Here is a 22,938-nt window from a genome sequence, read left to right on the forward strand (position 1 = left end):
TTTTCTTTACAATTAGGTTGAAAGTTTCTTGAAGACAAGCAATACTTTGGGCTTACCATGTGGTATAGTTTCCAGGGTTTTAATATCAGACAGACCTTTGTAGTAACTTGATCTGCCTTTTTCTACTGATGGTTCAAGTTATTTCACCTATAGGCACTAGCCCATAATACCTGCTAAATGCATTGTTAGTAGGATGATTACAGCTGTTTACCTGCTCTCTGTATCACACTTCCTCAGTCCCATCAATGCCAAAATGGAATCAAACTCATGGAAGGTATTCAGCAAACTTATTGTAAATTGATCAGCTAGAGGTTCAAATTATCATGGGTTCTATCAAATATGCTTTAAATGACATTTTTGTGTGTTTTGTGTATGTGGTGCACATGTGTGTTTTCATTTGTTCATCCATTTATTCATTCAATTAATAAGAACTCCTCTTTGCCTTTAAGTGGGCTAGTGACTATTCTCAGTTTAGAGCTAGCCAAAGAATCAATCTTGACCCAGTTGCTAGGAAACCCTGTCTTTGGAACAGAAGTTAAGAATCCATTTCCCCATGCTTTAAAGAACATGTATTTAAGTAAATTACTTCCTCAGAAATATTGATTCATTCCAAAAGCATTTAAATAATATGAAAAGCAAGAGGATTTTTATGTGGAAACTGTATCTTGACAGTAAAGTAGACATGCACTTAAGAAAATATATTTACACAGATAATCTACATCACGTTCGAGAGAAAATAGACTTTAATGTGGTAATAGGACTTTTTACGTAATGAACTCTCATGGGCTCTTGCATAAATCATGATTCCCGGGTTGTATGAATGTTTTTATGTGTTTTTATATGCCTTTGTGAACTTTCATAAGACTTTGGTTATGTGATTATATCAAAGGCTGAATTTATATTAGCAAATGAAGCATTGTGAAGTCATGAAGACATTTTCTAACGGAAACATCATAACTAGAAGCACATTTTCCCAAAAGATGTGTTTTGAAAAATGCTAAATCGTTTAAATGGCCTTAATGCCTTGCAAAGGACTCTCTCGGTCAGCAACTGGCTTCACATACATTCTCGGACATCAGCAAGCCCTGCTCCCAAGAGGGATGCCAGCCAGCCTGTGAAATGTTTCTGCAAGAACTTTTGGCTGCCTTAACCGCCTAAAGCAAATGTTTGTTTGCTGCAGTACGAGAATCAAATGCTTTTGTGTGAAAACACTTGCTAGAGAAACAAATGTTTGTTTTGGTAATCGACATTTGGACTGTTGGAACATTACCACTTAAGATATTGGTTTGAGAAATATACATTTAATTTGGAAAGCACCAGTTAGGATCAAGCATGTGACACAAATCTAGGCTGAAAGGAAATTAGGTTGAAATTGGACCCAACATTTTCACTTCCCCTTGTCAGTTCTGACTAGGAAAATGGTTCCTTGATTTACATGTTGCCTTATAATGTTACTGAGCAGCAGCATAAAAGAAAAAATAACTGATTTACTTCCTTCTGGAAGTATATGACTTATAAATTATCAAAGATAGCAGCAAGAGTGTATTTATCTAGTATTAATATTTAAATGCCATTTTCCTATTGAATGTACCACATGCTCCATATTAATCTTTTAGATTAGACTTAGTACAAATTGATGTTTCCTAAATGGAAGATTTCTCCATACAGTTCACTTTTGATTATCCATGCTAACTGGCAGGAGGAAAGGTACAGACACTCCAAAACAGCAGGAGATACAGAAATAAGCTTTGGCTTCTGAGAGCATTAAATTTTTTAGTAGCAACAAGAAACTAATTACATTTTAAGGGGGAGAGATACAAGGAAGTTTATATGGCAAGAGTGGCATTTGTATATTAAACATATTATATTTGGTCACAGATAATCCATAATTAGGAAGTAAAAATATACTATACTGATGTTGAGGCTGATTTCAAGAGCAAAAAATGTTTTAATTAAAAATTTTTTTTTTCTTCTGTACATTTTAAACTATATTTTTTGCTTGATGAAAGCCAGAAGTATATGTAAATGCATCTGATTTTTTTACCATTGTGTTTGAGCTTTCCTCTTTTGTAAAAATAAATTGCAGGATCTAGGTTCACCTGAAAATGTATGAGCTGAAACCTGTAATCAAATCAATACGTACTTAATAATAAAGTAATATTATAGCTCGAATTCTTTGTTGCTGGCCTTAGCCCTATTTGGTCTTTAGCTTAAAAGATATTATATTTTGCAATAGAAAAGAGAGATCAGTTCAGAATCATTCTGCCAAATGGAAGAATTATTCATTAGAATATTGAGAAACATGACTTTGTATCCTGAATCTACCCACTACTAACTGTTTCCATTTGTAAATTTCATTCATCTTTTAAAAAAAGATAAGTGATAAATGCATTATATTTGAGGTAGTACTTTGAGCTCCCCAGAACTTAATAATTTAAAGTATTATAGTAAATTCTCATTTATTCTGAATCCAAACTACCAAAAAGCTGAAATAATGAAAACTTTTTGTACAATTTATAAAATGGTAGTGTCTCTGGAGCATTACAAGATTCCAAATTCCTTTGAACAGTCACAGAAAGATTAAATTTTGTGTAGCATAATTTTCTGGGAAGAATGTTTGATAGAGTTCTAATTCTTTGAAGATAGTATTTAATCCATGTGTAACCTATGGTAATTCTTTTTTAACTTCAATATAGAAATAGTATCTTTGCATTTCCAGGAAACCTAGGTTTTATATTTTGAGCTGATCAAACCCTAAAATGCATAGCACATCATAAACCTTACAAAGGTTGAGAACAGCTCACATAAGTCCTACCTTACTATATATTTTTTTTTATTTTTATTTTTTAAAGACAGGATCATGCTCTGTCGCCCAGGTGGCATGATAGCTCACTGCAGCCTCAACTGCCCGTGATCAAAGGATCCTCCTACTTAAGCTTCCCAAGTAGCTGAGATTAGAGGTGAGTGCCACCAAGTCAGGCTATTTTTCCCCCCACTATGTGGCCAAGTGTGGTCACAAACTCTTGGACTCATGCGATCCTCCCAGCATGGTCTCCCAAAGGGCTAAGATTACAGGTGTGAACAACTGCAGCAGGCAGGCAGCCGGTACCTAACTATAAGTGGTTCAGTGTGGTTGCAAGTAAAAGAACCCCACTTAAGCTGGCTAAAGGAAAAAATAATATTTAGTACACGGACACTGGGCTTTTTTACAGAACTCAGGCCCATCTTCAGGCATAAACTAGAACCAAAGATTGGAGATCTGGGAAACAAACCCTAGAAATTTGTGCTTTTCTGCCTCGTTTTTCCCCCTCTTCGTGTATCTGCTTTATTGTCTTCACAGTCTGCAAACCAACTTCCCCTCTTGTTCTCTCCACTACGTGGGAAGTTGGACCCTTTATGGTTATTTACATCATATACTATGGGGTCAGGCATTGGATAGACACTAACACTCTTTTGACCCTACTTGAATTGTAAGAGGAGAGTAAGACAGGGCCTACTGGGGTCAAAATCCACACCCCATACCTCTATCCATTAACCCCTATATCCCTTACTACACTGATCCAGGGAGGAAAGGAAGAATAACAGCCTAGGTAAAACAGTAACCTTCATGGATAGAGGGAGGAGCAGTTATCAGAGAAAAGGAATCACTGTGAGCTGGGAATCTATCAACAGTCCTCACACTTTTTTTCTGGAATCCCTTTATAGTCTTAAAAATTATTGAGGACCCTGAAAAGCATTTGCCTATGCCATTATAGTTATCAACATTTACCATGATAGATATTAAAACTGAGAAATTTAAAACCATTTCTTAATCTATTAAAAATAATAAACCCATAATGTTAATGATATAATTTGTATTAAAAATAAATGTATTTGGCCAGGTGTGGTGGCTCACGCCTATAATCCCAGCACTTTCAGAGGCCAAGGAGGGTGGATCACCTGAGTTTGGGAGTTCCAAAACCAGCCTGGCCAATATGGTGAAACCCTGTCTCTACTAAAAATACAAAAATTAGCTGGGTGTGGTGGTGCATACCTGTAATCCCAGCTACTTGAGAGGCTAAGGCAAGAGAATATTTGAACCCAGGAGACAGAGGTTGCAGTGAGCCGAGATCTTGCCATTGCACTCTAGCATGTGCAACAGAGCGAGACTCCATCTCAAAAAAAAAAAAAAAAAAAAATTACATATATATGTAATTTTTTTTTCCAAAATAAAAAGAAATTAGTGAGACTAGCACTGTTTTACATTTTTGCAAGTTTCTTTAATGTGTGGCTTGATAAGAAACAGCTGTATTCTCATCTCTGCTTTTGCATTTACTCTGTTGTGATATGTTACTTTGGCTGAATATATGTAGAAAACTGGCTTTACACAGATATGTATTTGGGAAAGGGAGGAGTATTTTAGTAGCCTTTTCACATAATCATAGATATACTTTTTGATACTATATCAAAGTCTGACAAATGACAGTTGTAATATAGAATCTGAGATCATATCAACATTTTATACTGTTACAGTAGTATCCATCGGTTTATCTTGAGCTTTTATTCAGGCATGATATTGTAACATCATGTACTGGCCCTTTGAAAAATATTGGTTGACTAGTTTTAGAGATTTTCCAAATGTTGATATATTTTATTACACAATGTAAAAAAACACATTTTCTAATATCCCTATCAATTTATCAGAAGAGTTTTTAAGTACTAGGAAGCTGTCACATTCATGGTGACAGATACAAGTTTTCAAAAGTTCTAATTTTCACTTGAAAGCTTAAATTTTAACATTGGCAACAAATACTGTGAATTGTATGTCTTATAATGACAGGCTGACTTCATTCATTTTAAAAAAATGTCTGCCAAATATCCAAGTATAAATAGCCATAAGTTGTCTATCAGTTGCACCTTCAAATAAAAGGTTCTATGTTTTTTTTTTTAAGGAGGTTAGTTGCACTCACAACTCAGCCAACCACACAAGTGCTTTTCCTTGAAACAACTGTTCTTTAGCATGCAGAAGAATACTTATACTTTCTCTTTAATGACACAGAATATTAAAAACATGTAATCAAGGATTAATGCTCAATGAAATTAATGATTTTTAACTGCTCCATCAAGGGTATTAAATAAAACCGTCTTTTTCTTTTCCTTTTAATGCACTGCAGTGAAGAATATAATGACTACTAATATAGCCTTGGCATTTCTGCTAAGGCACCAGCAGTTTTATTCTGCACAGCATTTTTATCATCAGTGCAAATGTCAACATAATGAAGAAAGCAAATATCTTTTTAGTGTTTTTATAAAAATAGTTTTGCCCTCTCAGATCACCAAAAGGTGTCAAAGACCCACCCTTTATCTGCCCCTACTACCAGAGATTTGTGGACCACATTTTGATAACCACTGTTATGCCAACCTGCTAAACATGGATTCACATTAGCTGAAATCACTGAGTAATTCAGAGCAATTTATTATTTTGGTATATTATCTTCTTGACAAAAAAGTAAATATACATCCATATTAAATGGGAAAACATTACATTTAAAAAACAATAAATTATAACTTTTTAGTGATCACTTCTAGGGGAGAATTTTAAAACTCAGAGTGATAAAGTTGGTTAAAAAAAAAGCAAACAAACAAACAAGAACAACCCTCAGAGCTGGTGGAGTTCAATGTAATACCCAGTGGAAGAATATTTAGAACAATAAGTGCAGTGGTTTCTGTTTGATGGATTACTTTGCAGGAACTGAGAGGGCCATGCAATGAGCCATGTGGTATGGCAATTTTCCAAATCACATAAAATTAAAAATGCAAGGAAATCCTTAGTGCTTAAGTTACCACAAACAGGCTTGTGAATTAAAACAATAACAATAAAAGCAATAATGCAAAACTACATTTTCAAAAGAGGCAGTTACCACATACAGTATGGATTCGACATCATCAACATAAACTTACTAAAACTCAAAGATCCAGAGCTAAAGAAAGAGGCGTTTAATCCAAACCCAACCAACCATTTGCTAGCTATGTAACCATTAGCAAATATCAGTACACCTATTAGTCCTCAGTTTTCACATGTGTAAGATAGAAGTAACAGTCCATCCCTCCTAGTATTGTTATAATACATGACCTGATGTATTTAATGTGTTGAAAAGCAACTGGCACAGAGTAGACAGTAAAAATATTCCTATGAAAGTTTTAGGACATAGGTAGTGATACAATAGAGAAAACCCATAGCTTATCTAACAAGATGGCCTTTACTGTACACCCTAAAGAAACCACTAAAACAACAGAGTTATATCTTTAAAAGCCAATAAAGGTGATACTTGAAATAATTTTTAAAACTCAGTTAATCCAGAAGGCAGAAAAAGAAGAACAATGAACTGATGAGACAAATAGAAAACAAATGGATTTAAACCTAATCATATCAATAATAACATTAAACATAAATGATCTTACCAGCTCAATAAAAAAGCAGAGATTGTCATATTAAAAAATAAGACCTTAACTGTATAATGCTTATAAGAAATTTGCATTAAATACAAAGAACAAATGGGATTAAATGTAAAAGGATGAAAAGAGATAACCATGGTATTACACAGAAAAGAAAGCTGTAGAGATTATGTTAATATCAGAGGAAGTAGATTTCAGAGCAAAGAATAGTGCCAAGGAGAAAGTAAATCATTTCATGATGATGAAGAGATTGGTTCATCAGGAGGACATAAAATCCTAAATACTGATGAGCTAGTAGCAGATTTTCAAAAGACATTAAGTAAAAACAGACAGAACTGCAAGGAAAAATAAATCCACAATTCGAGGTGATTTTAATGCCTCTCTCTCAATAATAAACAAGTAAATAAAATTCAGCAGGTATACAGAAGACTTGAACAACACAATCTGTCAACTGAATTTAATTTATACTTAAAGAACACTCTAATAACAGGACATTGGACAGATTTTTTTCAAGTGCATATGAAATAGTTACAAGGACAACCACATTCTGGGGCATAAAACAAATCTGAATATGTTGAAAAAAATTCAAGCCATAGACAGTATGCTTTTTTTTTTTTTTAATTGCATTTTAGGTTTGGGGGTACATGTGAAGAACATGCAAGATTGTTGCATAGGTACACTTGTGGCAGTGTGATTTGTTGCCTTCTTCCCCATCACCTATATGTGGCATTTCTCCCCATGCTCTCTCTCCCCAACTCCCCACCCACCGTGTCCCTCCCCTGCTTCCCCCCAACAGACCCCAGTGTGTAGTGCTCCCCTCCCTGTGTCCATGTGTTCTCATTGTTCAACACCTGTCTATGAGTGAGAACATGCGGTGTTTGATTTTCTGCTCTTGTGTCAGTTTGCTGAGAGTGATGGTTTCCAGGTTCATCCATGTCCCTACAAAGGACACGAACTCATCATTTTTGATGGCTGCATAGTATTCCATGGTGTATATGTGCCACATTTTCCCTGTCCAGTCTATCATCGATGGGCATTTGAGTTGGTTCCAGGTCTTTGCTATTGTAAACAGTGCTGCAATGAACATTTGTGTGCATGTGTCCTTATAGTAGAATGATTTATAATCCTTTGGATATATATTAAGGAAGTCTTTAAAAAATGGAAAAATATCCTATGTTCCTGAGCCAGGTGACAGTTTAGATACCACTTGATAAAAATTCCCAGTAATGGGATTGCTGGGTCAAATGGAATTTAGTATGTTTTCTAACACAACAGTATTAAATTAGAAATCAATACTGGAAAGATCTTTAGAAAATCTATAAATGTTTGGAAATTAAATAACACTCTTCTAAATAACTCATGATGAAAGAAGGAATTAAAGGAAAATTTAAAAATATTTTGAGGCCAGGCATGATGGCTCATGCCCGTAATCCCAGCAGTTTGGGAAGCTAAAGTGAGTGGATAACTTAAGGTCAAAAGTTTGAGGCCAGCCTGGTTGACATGGTGAAACCCTGTCTCTACTAAAAATACAAAAATTAGCCAGGTGTGGTGGCATGTGCCTGGAATCCCAGCTACCCAGGAGGCTGAGGCAGGAGAATCATTTGACTCCAGGAGGCAGAGGTTGCAGTGAGCCAAGATCGTGCCACTGCACTCCAGCCTGGGCAACAGAGTGAGATTCCGCCTTAAAAAACAAAGAAACCCAAAAATATGTTTTGAATGGAATAAAAATGAAAACATAGTATAATAAAAATTTGTAAGATGCTAAAGTTGTACACAGGAGAGAACTGATGCATTAAGTACCTGTAGTAGGTAAGAAGAGCAGTCTCAAATCAGCTTCCATCTTAAGAAACTAGAAAATAGAAAACAAATGGAATCCAAAATATACAGAAGAGAAACCATAGAAAGCAAGTAGAAATCCGTGAACTTGAAAACAAAGAAACAATAAAGAAAATAAAATGAAAACTAACGTTTTAGATCAATAAAATTAATAAACCTCTACCCAGAATGGTCAGGATAAAAAATGAGAAGAAATTACCAATATAAGGATAGAGAGGTGATACTACAATAGTGTCTACAGATATTAAAAAGATAATAAAGGAATATTACAAATAATGTTATGCCAGTACAATTGAAAACCCAGAAGAGAGGTATAAATTCCTTGGAAGATACAAACTGATAAAGATTCCTCAAGAATAAATAGATAAACTAAATAGCCCTACATCTATTAAAGGAACTAAATTTTTCATTTAAACTTTCAAAGAAAAAAAATTCAGGCCCAGATGGCTTTACTAATGAATGCTATCAAACATTTAAAGAAAAAATAAAACCAAGTTTAGGCAAGCTCTTCCAGGAAAGAGGATGAAATATTTTGCAACTCATTCTTTGAGGTCAGCATTAGCCTGATTCCAAAATCTGACAAAAACATTGTATTACAAGAAAAGAAACTACAAACTCAGCTTCCTCATAAAAAACACTGAACAAAATTTTAGCACACTGGTTCTACCAATATATAGAAAGGATAATGACAAAGTGGTCATTTAGCCCATGAATATAAGTTTAACTTTTCAAAATCACCATATACAAGTCACCAATGTAATTCACTGCCTTAGCAAACTAAAAGGAAAAACCATGTGATTAACTCAATAGATGCCGAAAAAGCCACTGACAAAGTATAACACTATTCTTGATAAAAATTCCCAGCAAACTAGGAATGCAATACAATTCCTTAACCTAATAAAGACCATCTATAAAAGATCTATAAATAACATCCCACTTAGTGATGAAGAACTGGATGTTCCTTCTAAGGAAATCAGAAATAATAAAAGAATTTCTGCTCTAACCACTTCTATTCAATATTATACTGTAAGTTTTAACTAGGGCAATAAGGCAAGAAAAAGAAATAAAATACAGATTGCAATAAAAAAAGTAAAACTGTACTTAGAGATGACATAATCATCTACGTTAAAATCCAATGGATTCTATAAAAAAGCTATTGGGACTAATAAGTGAGCTTAGCAAGGTTGCATGATACAAGATTAATATATAAATATCTATTGCATTTATACATATTGGCAATGAAAAGATATTGAACTAAAAATATGATTTATAATGGTATCACAAAAATGAACTATTTAGGAACAAATTTGACAAATGATATGCAAGATCTGTACCCTGATAACTACAAAATATTTCCAAAAGAAATTCAGAAAGTCTTTAAAAAATGGAAAAACATCCTATGTTCCTGAGCCAGGTGACAGTTTAGGTATCACTTTTGGCTGGGCATGGTGGTTCATGCCTGTATCCCAGCAATTTGTGAGGCTAAGGCAAGAGGATCACTTGAGCCCAGAAGTTTGAGACCAGCCTGGGCAACACAGTGAGACCCTGTCCCTACAAAAAAACAAAAACTTAGCTACGCATGGTGGTACATGCCTGTAGTCCAAGAGACTTGAGAAGTTAAGGAGGGAGGAAAACTTGAAGCCAGGAGGTCGAGGCTGCAGTGAGCTGTGATTGTGTACGGCACCCCAGCCTGGGTGATAGAGTAAGACCCTGTCTCAAAAAAAAAAAAAAAAAAAAAAAAAGTAACATTTTCCCAAATGAATCTATAGATTAAATATAATCCCAATCAAAATGACAGCAGGAATTTTGCAGCCAACCCTAAAATTCATATGGGAATGCAAAGAATCTCAAATAGCCAAAACAATTTTGAAAAATAATAAAGTTGTCGAAACAATAACATGGTTTTAAGACTTATTAGAAAGCTAGAGTAATTAAGACAATGTATTACTGGCGTAAAGACAAAAATAAATCAATGGAACAAAACAGAGAGTGTCTGAATAAAAAAATTGCTCACAAATACATGAACAATTTACATTACAACTATAAAGGCAATTCAATGAAGAGAAAGTAGTCTTTTAAATAAATGGTGGTTGAGTAATTGGGTATTCATACGCAAAAAATTCCATGTATCACACCATATACAAAATAAACTATAAAATAGATCACAGACCAAAACTGTATAATTTTTGGAAGTAAAAAAGGTATGAGAAGTATCAGTGACCTTGGGTTAGGCAAACATTTATTAGCTATGACAACAAAAACATGGTTTGTAAAATAATAAAAACCAAGATTATGATGTATCTGATCTCATCAAAATTAAAAGCACTAGTCAGAGAATGAACAAATAAGCCAGAGTCTGGGAGAAAATACTTGCAAACCATGTATCTGATAAAAGACGTGAATCCAAAGTACATAAATAACCTTTAAAACATAATGAGAAGAAAAAACTCTTATTTTAAAAATAAGCAAAAGATTAGAACAGATATATTACCGAAGAGGATATACTGATGGGAAGAAAGCACATCAAAAGACGTTCTACATCTTTAATCACAAGGAAAATGGAAACTGAAACCTTCTGAAGATACTATCTACCAATTAGAATGGCTAAATTTAAAAAGCTGGCTACCACTACACATATATACTAAAATAGAACGTAAATGGATGAAGGATGGTAGGAGCCAGGTTTTTCACTGTTCCAGTGAGAAGATACAGATGAACAAGGGGAGGGGGATAGACTGATCTTTGTGGTCATGGTTTAGAGTTGGAGACATCAGTTTAAACTCATGTTTGGCTTAATATAGATACAAATATTTATATGAATATATAAATATGTATATGAATACATTCATATATACACACACATTTTCTTCTATCTGCAGAGAAGGCTGGAAGCAATGAAATCCCAGTAAAAATGAGCACACTGAACTACCAGATCTTGGTTTCTAATACCATTCTCGAAATAAACTAGGGCTCTTTGGAGAAATGGCTGGCTCTAGGAGTGGGGGAGGAAATATATAGGAGAAGCCTGCAGTACTTTCGTTTTACCAAAAAGAAAAGAAGTGCTCAAACAAAAACACATTGATGGAGGCATGTCAAAGGAATACAGGAGCCAACAGAAAGCTCCTGCCAACCTGGCATGGTGTTTGTCAGCTTCTTCTATTCTGAAGCTACTCTTTTTTTGCTAGGTTTCATACTGTACTCTTTGAAAGGAAGTCAGTAAGTGAAGCACTGGCTTAAGAAGTGAAGTTATGCTTCACCATCTTGATAGTGGAGAATCTACATAAATTATTTTGAATTCTTCTCCCCTATTATTCAACTACTCAACAATTTATATCAGTATGGATCAAAAAATAGTTATTTTACATCCTGTGTTATCATCCAGTAATACTTAATTTTGTTGCTCAAATATTTCATTGAGGGTACTTATTGAGGCTAATGTTGACCTCAAAGAGTAAGTTGCAAGAAGATATTCTAGGCGCATCATGTGTTGTCCCTATCCTAGCACTAGAATCAGTCAAGGATATCTGGTTTCTTTTGCTGGAGAATAGTATTCAGAACCAAGATCTGGGGTATCAGTGTATTTATGGCTACTGTCATTTTTCTAGGCCTTCTAGATGAACAGAGCTAGGATAGGTACGAAAAAAAAAAAAAGAGCCCATAGTGATACTTTCAACTCTAATCCAACATGACAGGGTATATTCTAGTCTTCCCCTTTCCATACATGGACATTCCATTACCAACAGTAAGAAAACTGGCTTCCACTATCCTCAATATATACTCATTTATCAAGCCTAGATTGCACAAAAGATTGTTTGAGTTGTGAGTCTAGTCATCACTGAGGGAACAGTGCAGCACTTAGAAGACAATGAGCTCACTTTATGTGACAGGCTGTAAAGAAAGTTAAGAGCAGCGCTGTGGAGTCAAAATTTGAATCTATTGTTTTCAAAGTGTTTGATTTTGGGCAAGTTATGTTGCCCTCAAGTCTCAATTTCCTCATCTATAAAATGGGAATAATGAAGATACCAACTTCACTGGGTTGTTGTGAGGATGAAATGGTCTATTGCACGGTGGCTGCTATATTTTGGATATTTGTTCCTCCAAATCTCATGTTGAAATTTGATCCCCAATGTTGAAGGTGGGTTTAATGGAAGGTGTTGGGTCATAGGGATGGATCCTTCATGAATAGATTAATGCCCCCACCCCAGGGGTGTGTGAATGAGTTCTGGCTCTATTAGTTCCTGCCAGAGATGGTTGTTAAAAAGAGCCTTGTACCTCCCCCAATCCCTTGCCTTTGCTCTTGCTATGTGATCTGTGCTCATACCGTCTCCACTTCAACTTCTGCCATGGGTGGAAGCAGCCCAAGGCCCTCACCAGATGCAGACACTGGCACCATGCTTCTTGTACAGTAAGCCAAATAAACCTCTTTTCTTCGGGAATTTCCCAGTCTCAGGTATTTCATTTATTTATTTATTTACTGAGACGGAGTCTCACTCTGTCGCCCAGGCTGGAGTGCAGTGGTGCCATCTCCATACACTGCAACCTCCCCCTCCTGGATTCAAGCAATTCTTCCACCTCAGCCTCCCGAGTAGCTGGGTACAGGCATGTGCCACAACACTGGGCTCATTTTTGTATTTTTAGTAGAGATGGGGTTTTCCATGTTGGCCAGGTTGGTCTCAAAGCTGTAACCTCAGGTGATTCACTGGCTTCAGGTAATCCTTTATAGCAACACTAAACAGACTAACAGAGTAGCTATAGTAAGCATTCAATAAGTAAAAGCTAATTGTTGTTGTAGATGCCTTTAGGGAAATCTCTTTAAGATGCTATGCAGAGTGAAAAAAAAAAAAAAAAAAAAAGAGGGAACAAAATAGAATGTATCTTAAAGCCTGAACATTTTCTACTACCACCAAAGGAACTGTTAACCTCAGGGTAAAATGAGGCTTTTCTCCTTAAACAACTTTCTGTGCTGTATAAAAATTTACCATGTGCCTGTGATACTTTATATTTAAAAAGACAATCTTCATCTTAAAAGATTATTTGGCTTATTAAAAGGTTGATTTAATGTCTCAAAAAAAAGTCTGAAGACAATGTCTGTGAAACCGGTTTTCATGAGACATACTGCCAAGTGTTCTCTGCATTCTGGCTAGCCTATGAAGCTGGCCCTGAAGGCATTATTCCCATGGCCACTAATTTCTCTTATTACTGCCATAGTTAGGTTCCATATCCTATTTTTTCATGGCACTGGAAAGAAACATGGATCCAGTAGTAATGTTCTCTTCATTATACTCTTTCATTCAAATATTCATTCATTCATTCATTCAACAGATATTTAGCAAGCACCTACCTTGTTCTGAGCACTACAGCAGGCACTGGGGATGCAGCAGGCAAAAAAAATAAAACAAAAACAATTAAAATCTTTACCCTCATGGAGCTTGCATTATAGGAATATTTTGAGAACCCATTGCTGTTTAATGAACTATCCCAAAACACAGTGTCCTCAAACAACAACCTTTTATATCCTCACAATTCCGAGTCAGGAATTCAGGGCTCAGCTTGGTGGTTCTTCTGTTCCATCTAGTATTGACTGGATCTTTTCCTTGACTCCCTTTAGCTGATTGGTGATGCTGGCACAGAAGGCTCAAGAAGGCTTTACTCACATATCCAGAACTTTGGTATATGGTTTCTTCTTCACCTGGCTAGTTTGGACCCCCTTACAGCATGGTGGTCTCAGGGTATTTGTCCTTCTAATATGGCTGTGAACTTCTAAGAGGAGGCATCCCAAGCATGGAAGGCAGAGGCCAGATTCAAGTGAGGGCAAAATAGACTACATTTCTTGATGAGGAATGACAATGCCACATTAGAAAACAATATGTGAGATGAAAGTTAATGTTGCAGTCCTCTTTAGAAACATAATCTACCTTAGAGAGACAGATAATTAAGAAGACAAATGAGTACAAATGAACTCTAAGAGGAGAACAAAAGCAGGGAAGGGAATACAGGGTGTGAGTTTGCGGATGAAGTTGCAATTTTAAGAAGAGGCGCTAGAGAACTGATTGAGAAAATTATATTCACATTAAAACTTGAATTAAGTGATGATAGTTGGTGTAAGAGCATTCCAGACAGAGGAAACAGCAGTGCAAGGCCCTGAGGCAGGAGCATGCCGAGTATGTTGAAGACAGTGCAAAAGCCAGTATATGTGGAACAAAGAGTGAAGTTTCTGTAGAGTAGCAGGAGATTAAGTCATATAGGTAATGGAGTCAGCAGACCATGGAAGTTATACAATCTGACTTGTGTTTTCATAGGATCCCTCTGTCTGCTCTCCTGAGTATAGACAGTAGAAAACTATGTAGTAGTAGGGAGACCAGTTAGAAGGCTATTGTAATAATTCAGGCAACAGATGCTGGTGGGTTGAGTTAGGGTGGTAGTAATGGAGATGGTGATAAGTGGTTGGATTCTGGAGATATTTTGAACAAATATTCAGTAAGATTTACTGGTGAATGGACATATAGTGCTCTGGATATAGAGAAGCAAAGTCGACTTAAAGGTTTTGAGCTGAACAACTAGAAGGATCGAGTTGGTGTTTAGTAGATGAATAAAACTGTGAGAAGATCAGAATTGGGACAGAATAGCAGAAGATCCTGTTGAAGCTTGAAATGACTATTACACTTCCAAGTGTAGCTATTTCATAGGAGCTGCGACATACAAGTTAAGTCCTCACTTAACATCATCAGTAGGTACTTGGAAACTTCAGCTTTAAGGAAACACATAATGGAACCGATTTTACTGCAGGCTAATTGATATAAACAAGAGTTATGTTCCTATGGCATATTTCTGGTCACAAAAACATCACCAAACTTCTAAAGACTAAAACACTTCTAATATTAAACATTGAAATAAATGTGAACTATATATACATTTAAGAAAGATTAATAAAAACAAGATAATTATTTACCCAATTATTCCAGTTGAGGGTGGCCAGAGTCCATCCCAACAGCTCAGGGCACAAAGTGGAAGCCACCCTGGCCAGGAGACCATGCCCTAGCAGGGGGCACCTCACACACATGCCCACAGAGACTGGGACAAGGTAGACCCACCAATTCACCTAACATGCACAACTTTGGGATGTGGGAGGAAGCCAGAGGACCCAGAGAAAACCCACACAGACATGAGGGAGAACATGGGAACTCCACAAAGACAGGGACCCAAGGCAGAAATAAATGCTTTTCCCATCAACAGTATAACAAAATGACAAGGAATGGAATGATGTTATTTGAGGACCAGCTGTCATTGTGTGTGTGTACGCATACATACACACATTTTATTTTTCTTATTCTTTATTATGCTATTATTTATTTCAATAGATTTTTGGGGGAACAGATAGTATTTGGTTACATGAGTCAGTTCTTTAGTGGTGATTTCTGACCTTTTGGTGCATCTATGCACACACTTTTAAATGCATAAAAAATTTTTGGAAATATACATTAAAAATTGTTAACAGTGATAATCTGTAGGTAATAGGAATCTTTGCAAAGTGGCACTAGGGTGGTAGGGGAGGAAGTAATACATGTTTTTGTTTTTTGATACCTTTTGGTATCATGTATATGTGTATGTATTACAATGTCCTATGTTACTTTTATGATTAAAAATTACTTAAAATTTGTGTGGTTGGTGATACGAATCAAGTCACTGCAAACAAATGTCTTACTAGGAAAGTCAACATTAGGCCGGGGGTTTAAAAGGTCCTTTCAAGCTCTGACACTGATTTCTGCAACTGGGCGTTAACTGGTAAGTGTCCCTGTCACTTCCTCCATAGGCTTCTGTGAAATTCGGTGTGTGAACAGCCTAATTCATCTGCTTCATTTTGAAAACACTACCGAGAGCTCTCGATGCTTAACTACCTCACAGGAAATTTGAGGTTGGATGAGATAAGGTGTTCAAATACTTTGAGTTACCACAAACACAGGTGCTCATGTAGGCAGAATATTATGAGTCCCGGAATATTAACAGACCTAGTAAAAAGCAGCTGTTTCTGTCTTTTGATCACATAGCTGTTTCTGTCTTTTGATTTTGATACTCTTGAACTCCATTTAGTCTGTGGTGGAATGAGTGTTTCTCCACAAACAGTATTAATTTTAGCATTTTTGTTCATGCCTTCTGTCAAACAAGATTTCTTCAGCCTTTGATTTTTATCAAGATTTACTTTAGGCGTCAAAGCATTTAATTCAAAGTTCACTCCATCAGTGGGTGGATTAGTTGAGTAACTGAAATACCAGTGTTGAATGCCACAGTAGTTATATTTCTCTTCAGAGGAGATATATTTACCAAAGTCATGTACTGATGAACAATGAAGCGACTGTCCAAATAGCAGACACCTTTGAAAGAAAGTTACTGGTAAACACAGAATGGAAAATAAACATGGACAGCTCTACAAAATGTTCATTCAATGACTCTTAAATATTCGTCTAAGGTCATTATTATGTGTCTGGTGCTGTATTGGGTGCTAGGAATGCAGGGAAAAGATGTGTCTTTTCCCTCATGAAGCTTATATTCTGCTAGAGAAATGTCACATTGTATTTTAAATTTCTCACACTTGTTCTAATAAAGTATTGGGGATGCTATGTGAAGAGGAATTTGGAAGTTGCTGGCAGTTATCAGTTTCTGGAGATTATGTAGTTGATTACTATTATTCTGGGGAAAAAAAATCACCTTTATTCCCCCAAAAGGTGAGGAGAAAACCAGAAAGTTACCACCAATCAGAATCACAAAATGCAGTCAGTGGAAAAGATGCAAGTTTCTGGAAAAATGAGTTGTCTTTATCTGTAAGAAAACCTTTCTTAGAACTGGAACTTACAAGAAATGGGCTGAAAATTCTAAAAGCAAACAACCTTAAATAATAATGTCAAATACAGGCTGGATATTCATGAATATGATGGGTTGGGAACACGGCTTCTGCCTACAGAAGGAGGTTGAAGCAGATAACCTCTCAAGAGCCTTCCTAGTGTAAGAATCGAATTAAATAGTGCAGTTATGAAATTGTATCTTCTCTACAGAACAATTTCTCAACAACCAAATAACCCAAGATGCTAATATTCTATAATTTCTTAACAAAGATCTCAAATAAGAACTTAGTAAAGAAAAAACAGGTCTTGTTAGTTACTGAAGAGTAAATAAAAGTTTAGCTTTCACTAGACAGTCTTGCCTGAAACTTAATTAGAAATCTTACCATTCAGTGGTAAAACATCTGTCAAAGTTAACAGATAAACCACTAACTGGTAAGCAGTCATTCCAGGGCCCCTGCCATCATCACCATCCCCAACTCCCAGGAAATCTTGCTAAAATTGTTCCCATATTTCTGCCTCCTTTTTCTAACTAATTTGCCAGCCAAATTTCTGTTTTCAGTACCAACTTCAGATGATTCTCCTCTCATGATGGCTTGATTTGCCACTTCTTATTTCTACACCCTATCAAAAATAGGACCTCCACAGTAAAAACAAAAACAAAAACAAAAACAAACCCTCATAATTTTGATGGCAGAGCCGCCAAGTTGACTGGTACTCAGGCACCAAGTCAGTCTCAAACTAATGAATATTGATTGCATCAGTTCTTCCAGATCTGATTCAAAGACATTGACTCAGTTTCAAATTGTGGTGAGACATCAAAGGAAAACGTTCTTTGTTTGGTTTCTTTAGGAAGAGACCTGGTTAACCTAACATCTGAATTCATGGCACAGTTACACATGACTGCTGACTCCTCACCTTGCAGCCACCCAAGTAAGGGAGTCTCTGAAACAGTGTATCAGGTGCTTCTTGTGCCTAGAACAACCTCTGGGGTTGGGATAATAATAATAGCCATAGTAGCTAACATATATTAAATATTTGCTGTTTCCTTGGAATTTTATGGTTTTATATATAACCTCTCATTGAATTCTTACAGTGATCCTCTGTGTAGTGTTCTATAATTACAATTTTACAGGGTCTGGGCCTTAGCAGAGTTAAGTTGATCAGCTGAAGGCCAGTCAGGGAAAGTTAACAAGGCTAGAATTCCAACCCAGGACACTGTGCTTTCAGCGTGGCAATGGCTGGAGACTGTAAGGTGTGGCTGTCACAGGAGGGAGCTGGGCTACACCTTTTCTTTTATTTGCTCCATGCCTGGCTCCCCTGCCCTGGGGCTCTCAGTCCTGCGTATTCTTAATGTACATGCTTTCATCTTGCTTTGTTTTACATTAGGGACATTTTTTAAAATTCGGTTAATGTTTCTACTTAATGTATTTGGAGAGTGAGAAGTTCCAAAAAAATTTCCTTTCTGTATATGTAGTTAGGTTTTGCTAAAGAAGGGTGAGTTAAACTGGTGATTTACTAAAAATAAGATTGATGAGGGAAACTTATCCTGTTTTGAAGATGACAAATACAGAGGCTTTTCAACCATGGAGGAAGATAGAATGCAGTAGCTTAAAAGGAGATTAAAGCAATAGGGAAAGTAGCTTTCTGACCCTTGACAGAAGTTTCCCAGACTGATGGGGTGAGGGTAGGGGAGAGGCATGGTGGGAGGCCAAGTGCTCTTCACCCCCTTCTCGCTCCAAGTAGTTCCACTTGGCTGTTTTATGTATTAAAAGCCTACATAAAGTATTGTTTAGAAATACAGTTCTGCTGCTAAAACAAAAGTACAACATTGTACAATGTTATTTTACTGCTGGTTACTGGTCAGAAAAAAAAATTTTTTTTTTCTGACACTGGAACTAAACCCCATGAATAAATCCAACTACTTCCATCCTCCATCCTCAGATGCCCAAGCAACGATCAAAGCTCTATATGATGGGGACTAGCAGCAAGTTGGTTGAGTACATTTTCCCCAAAATATTTTATTAATAGTACAAGTTACTGATTGCTTCCCAGGAAGTTTATAGCAAAAAAATTAGACTATTTTCACTGGTGTTGATAAGACTTGTAGTACATTTAGTCCAAAGCTTTCTGGGTTCTCCACCCTAAGCATTTTATTTTAGTAATAGATCTGGGTTGAAATCAGTCTAAAGTGGAATTATATCCCCAAATGATTCCAAAGTTTAACTAAACTTAATTTCTTGGGCTGCTTTGCTGCCTAATACAACAAAGATGTTGAAGTATACCAGACACACTATTCTGATTTCCCAGATAACCTTTGGGTGACTGATTCAGGAATGATAGCAGCTTTGTTCTCATAATTGTCTATTTAAGGAACACTTTTGGCATCACAAATTACAAAGAAAAAAATATGAAAAAGTTCAGTTGAATAGTCCTCAGAGGGAAGCAGAAATCAGGGACTCCATTTGAAGCCCTTGGACACTGAGTGAGGTTTGCCTGAGGCCCCTTAAGTTTCCTCCCTTCAATCTGCTCACCCCACTGTGTTACCCTTCAGAGCCCTCAGGCCTCTCCTTTCCTCTTGTGTATCAAGAAGAGAATTTGATAAATTCAGTCACCTTAAGACATCACAGGTGGATGCAATTTAATGTGTCACCCTCCCCTTGTAAAAGGGCTCCCAGGTAAGAAAAATCAAGTCAAGAGTGTCGCATTAGTGACCTGGATATATGTGAACTACTTTCTTTTTTAGAAATTTTAAAATCAAGTCAGGGAAGGCTTGATTCTTTCAGCATACTTACATTGACAAAGCATACCTAAAAAAGTGGCCCATGCCCTCGGTGAACTTAATGTATAGTGGTGGCATTTACAGGCTGCTTTCTTCTTCTAGAAACAATTTAATAACGAGGATGCTCCCCAATACTATCTGTAGCTACCCCTGCCCTTACTACTCAGAGAATCTGTCAGAGATATGATCTGAATCCACTAAGCCCATATGGCAAATTTCTTCAGCCTACCAGAAAAAAGACAAACTTCAGATGACATTCAAGGCCATTCATGATCTGACCACATCTGCCTTATTAACTTTATTTCTCAGTAATCCCTAACCATATACAAATGAAACAGTTTCAAGTTCTTAGGTAGACTCTATATTTCATGCTTTTTTAGTTATCAATTACAGCAGAAACAACCCCAAAATGTAGTGGTTAAAACAAAAATACATTCGTTATCCTATTATCAGTTACTGTAGGTCAAGAACTTAGGAACAACTTAGCCATGCGTTCCCAGCTTGGAATTTCTCAAGAGGGTGGCAGTCATGCCTAGACTTGAAGGTCTGCTTCCAAGGTGTCTCATTAGCAAGTTGGGGCTGGTTATTAGTGAGAGGCCTGTTTCTTTCCACATGGGTCTCTCTCAAGACTGAGTATAGTGGCTGGCTTCCCCCTAAGTGAGTGATCCAAGAGTGAGGGAACAGCAAGTGTGCTATCTTTTTATGATCTAGCCTCATGTGTCACACAGCATCACTTCCATCATATTCTCTGAGTTAGAAATGAATCACTAAGTACAACCCATAATCAATAGGAGGGGAACTAAGCTCCACCTTTGGAGGGAAGGGTGTCAGAGAGTTCACGAACATATTCTAAACTATCATCATTCTCCCACCCCTTTGCTCATTCTGTTCCTGCTGCTCCTGCTGCTCAGAATTCCCTTTCTCATATCTGCAGAGCCCAATCAATACTACATCTTTCAAGAAGCAGTTCAACTGTTACTTCCTCCAAAAATCCCTCCCAAATGACTAAGAGCTTTCCTTTCTTTTCATTCCCATTATATTTTCTTCAATTTTTTTTAACTGCAATTGTTTTCATTTTAGATAGTAATTATATGGCATTCCAAGCCAGGGTTTATCAACTTTGGCATTATCAATGCTTTGGGCTGGATAATTATTGTAGTGGGGGGTCCTGTCTTGTGTATTACAGGATGTTTAGTAGCATCCCTGGTCTCTTCCCACCAAATACAAGCAGCACTTTCTGCTTTGTGATAATAAAAAATGTCTGCAGACATCATCAAATGTTTTGTAGTGGGCCAAAAAAAAAAAAAAAAAAAATCACCTCTCATTGAGATCCATAGTTCTAGGCAATTATATTCTGTGATTCATTTTGAATTTCTAACTCACCATTCTGAAAGGCCATTCTAACAAGAATTAGGAACAGACTTTATTCTTTCAATCTTTATGTTGCTGAGGACCCCTGAGTTTTTCTGTCCAATCTTTCCTCCGCATTTAGTCTTCTGAGTGTTTCCAACAGCCTATCAATAAATTCGCCCACTGGCGCAGCGGTCAATAGCTGTAATTCCAGCACTTTGGAAGGCCGAGGCGGGTGGATCACCTGAGGTCAGGAGTTCGAGACCAGCCTGGCTAACATGGCGAAACCCGTCTCTACTAAAAATACTAAAATTAGCCAGGCATGGTGGTGGGGGCCTGAAATCTCAGCTACTTGGGAGGCTGAGACAGGAAAACTGCTTGAACCCGGGAGGCGGAGGTTGCAGTGAGCAGAGATCATGCCACTGCACTCCAGCCTGGATGACAAGAGTGACACTCCGTCTCCCCGCTCAAAAAAAAATTAGCCAGCCATGGAGGTGCACGCCTGTAGTGCCAGCTACTCAGGAGGCTGAGGCAGGAGAATAAACCTGGAAAGGAGAGGTTGCAGTGAGCTGAGATCGTGCCATACTACTGCACTCCAGCTTGGAAGCCAAAAGTTTTTTTTTTTCTCAAAAAAAAAAAAAAAAAAAAAAAATTGCTTACCTTCCCCCCTCCCCAATTTTCAGCTTAAATTAGGTTTATTGCCTTCTACCTAAAGAAATGTAATTAATGAAAACCAACTCATACTTAAAATACCTCTTCTTCCAATTGTCCCAGATGTCTTTGGATAGAATTTATCTTTTCCTTTCCTTCATATTTCTATCAGTACTTTCTGCAGCCTGACAGTGAAGTCTTTCTAGGTATACACTCACCCAAATGTTATCTCAACCCAGGGCCAAGCATCATACACAGAATAATACAGGCTGGATCTAATTGTGAAGAAAATGGATTTTCATTTGGGTCTTTAATGCAAAGGGATACATCAAGTGATCACATTACTGGGGAAAAAGAGTTTGGAAGCTAGTCTGGCAAAACTTGCTCTCAATGCTTTTTGGCTATTTCAGGTTTATTAGAGGCTGTTGGTACACTGAGGAGGATGAGAGCACTAAGTTCTGAATGACTGATTAGGTTCAAATCCTGTCTTCCCCCATTTACTGTGAGACTGTGAGAAAGTTACTTAATTGTTTAGTGCCTCCAATTATTCATCTGTAAAATGGGGATTGTTAAAATACTACGTCCTGGGGTTGAAACAAACTTACGAGCTGCTTTGGCAGAATTAAAAGACCCAGAGACTCCCTAAACTTGGCATCACCCTACTGGCTGCCACCTCCAAGGGCATCAACTCAGGGACCTACGGCTGTCTAGATCAGTTTGAGACAAACACCAGTAGCATCCCAGTTGTGAACTAGCTGTGTTGTCCTGGACAAGGTATTTATTCACCTGTTTACTATTAATAAGGAAGTTGAACAGGTGAGTAAATACCTTGTCCAAGACAACATGGCTAGTTAATGGTAGCCGGGGCCTAGTGCTCATTCCACTCACTCTGTTAACTCTAGTTGATGCCAACTATTCCAGCTTAATCCGTCTTATTATCCTGAACTAGCATTCAAGGTCTTTTATGTGGTTCTTTATGTGGTCCAACATATCCCACCTCTCTCCTACTGTCACATTTGCTTCAATCATGCCTACTTGTTTTACCTACAA

General features: G+C 37.0%; 1 protein-coding gene across 6 annotated transcripts in view; it reads right to left on the reverse strand.

Moving 5' to 3' along the window:
- The window catches only part of RTKN2 (rhotekin 2), a 158,221-nt gene that overhangs the window by 55,807 nt on the left and 79,476 nt on the right, over nucleotides 1-22,938 (reverse strand). The window contains exon 13 of one of the 6 annotated variants that reach the window (XM_074382286.1): nucleotides 13,613-13,637. The exons of 3 other annotated variants lie outside the window; for them this stretch is intronic. In XM_074382286.1, the coding sequence (XP_074238387.1) occupies nucleotides 13,613-13,637 (25 nt within the window). 2 more of the 6 variants (XM_010339323.3, XM_010339324.3) reach the window with 2 other exon arrangements.

This window comes from Saimiri boliviensis, chromosome 12 (assembly GCF_048565385.1).
Source record: "Saimiri boliviensis isolate mSaiBol1 chromosome 12, mSaiBol1.pri, whole genome shotgun sequence".
Taxonomy (NCBI): Eukaryota; Metazoa; Chordata; class Mammalia; order Primates; family Cebidae; genus Saimiri; species Saimiri boliviensis.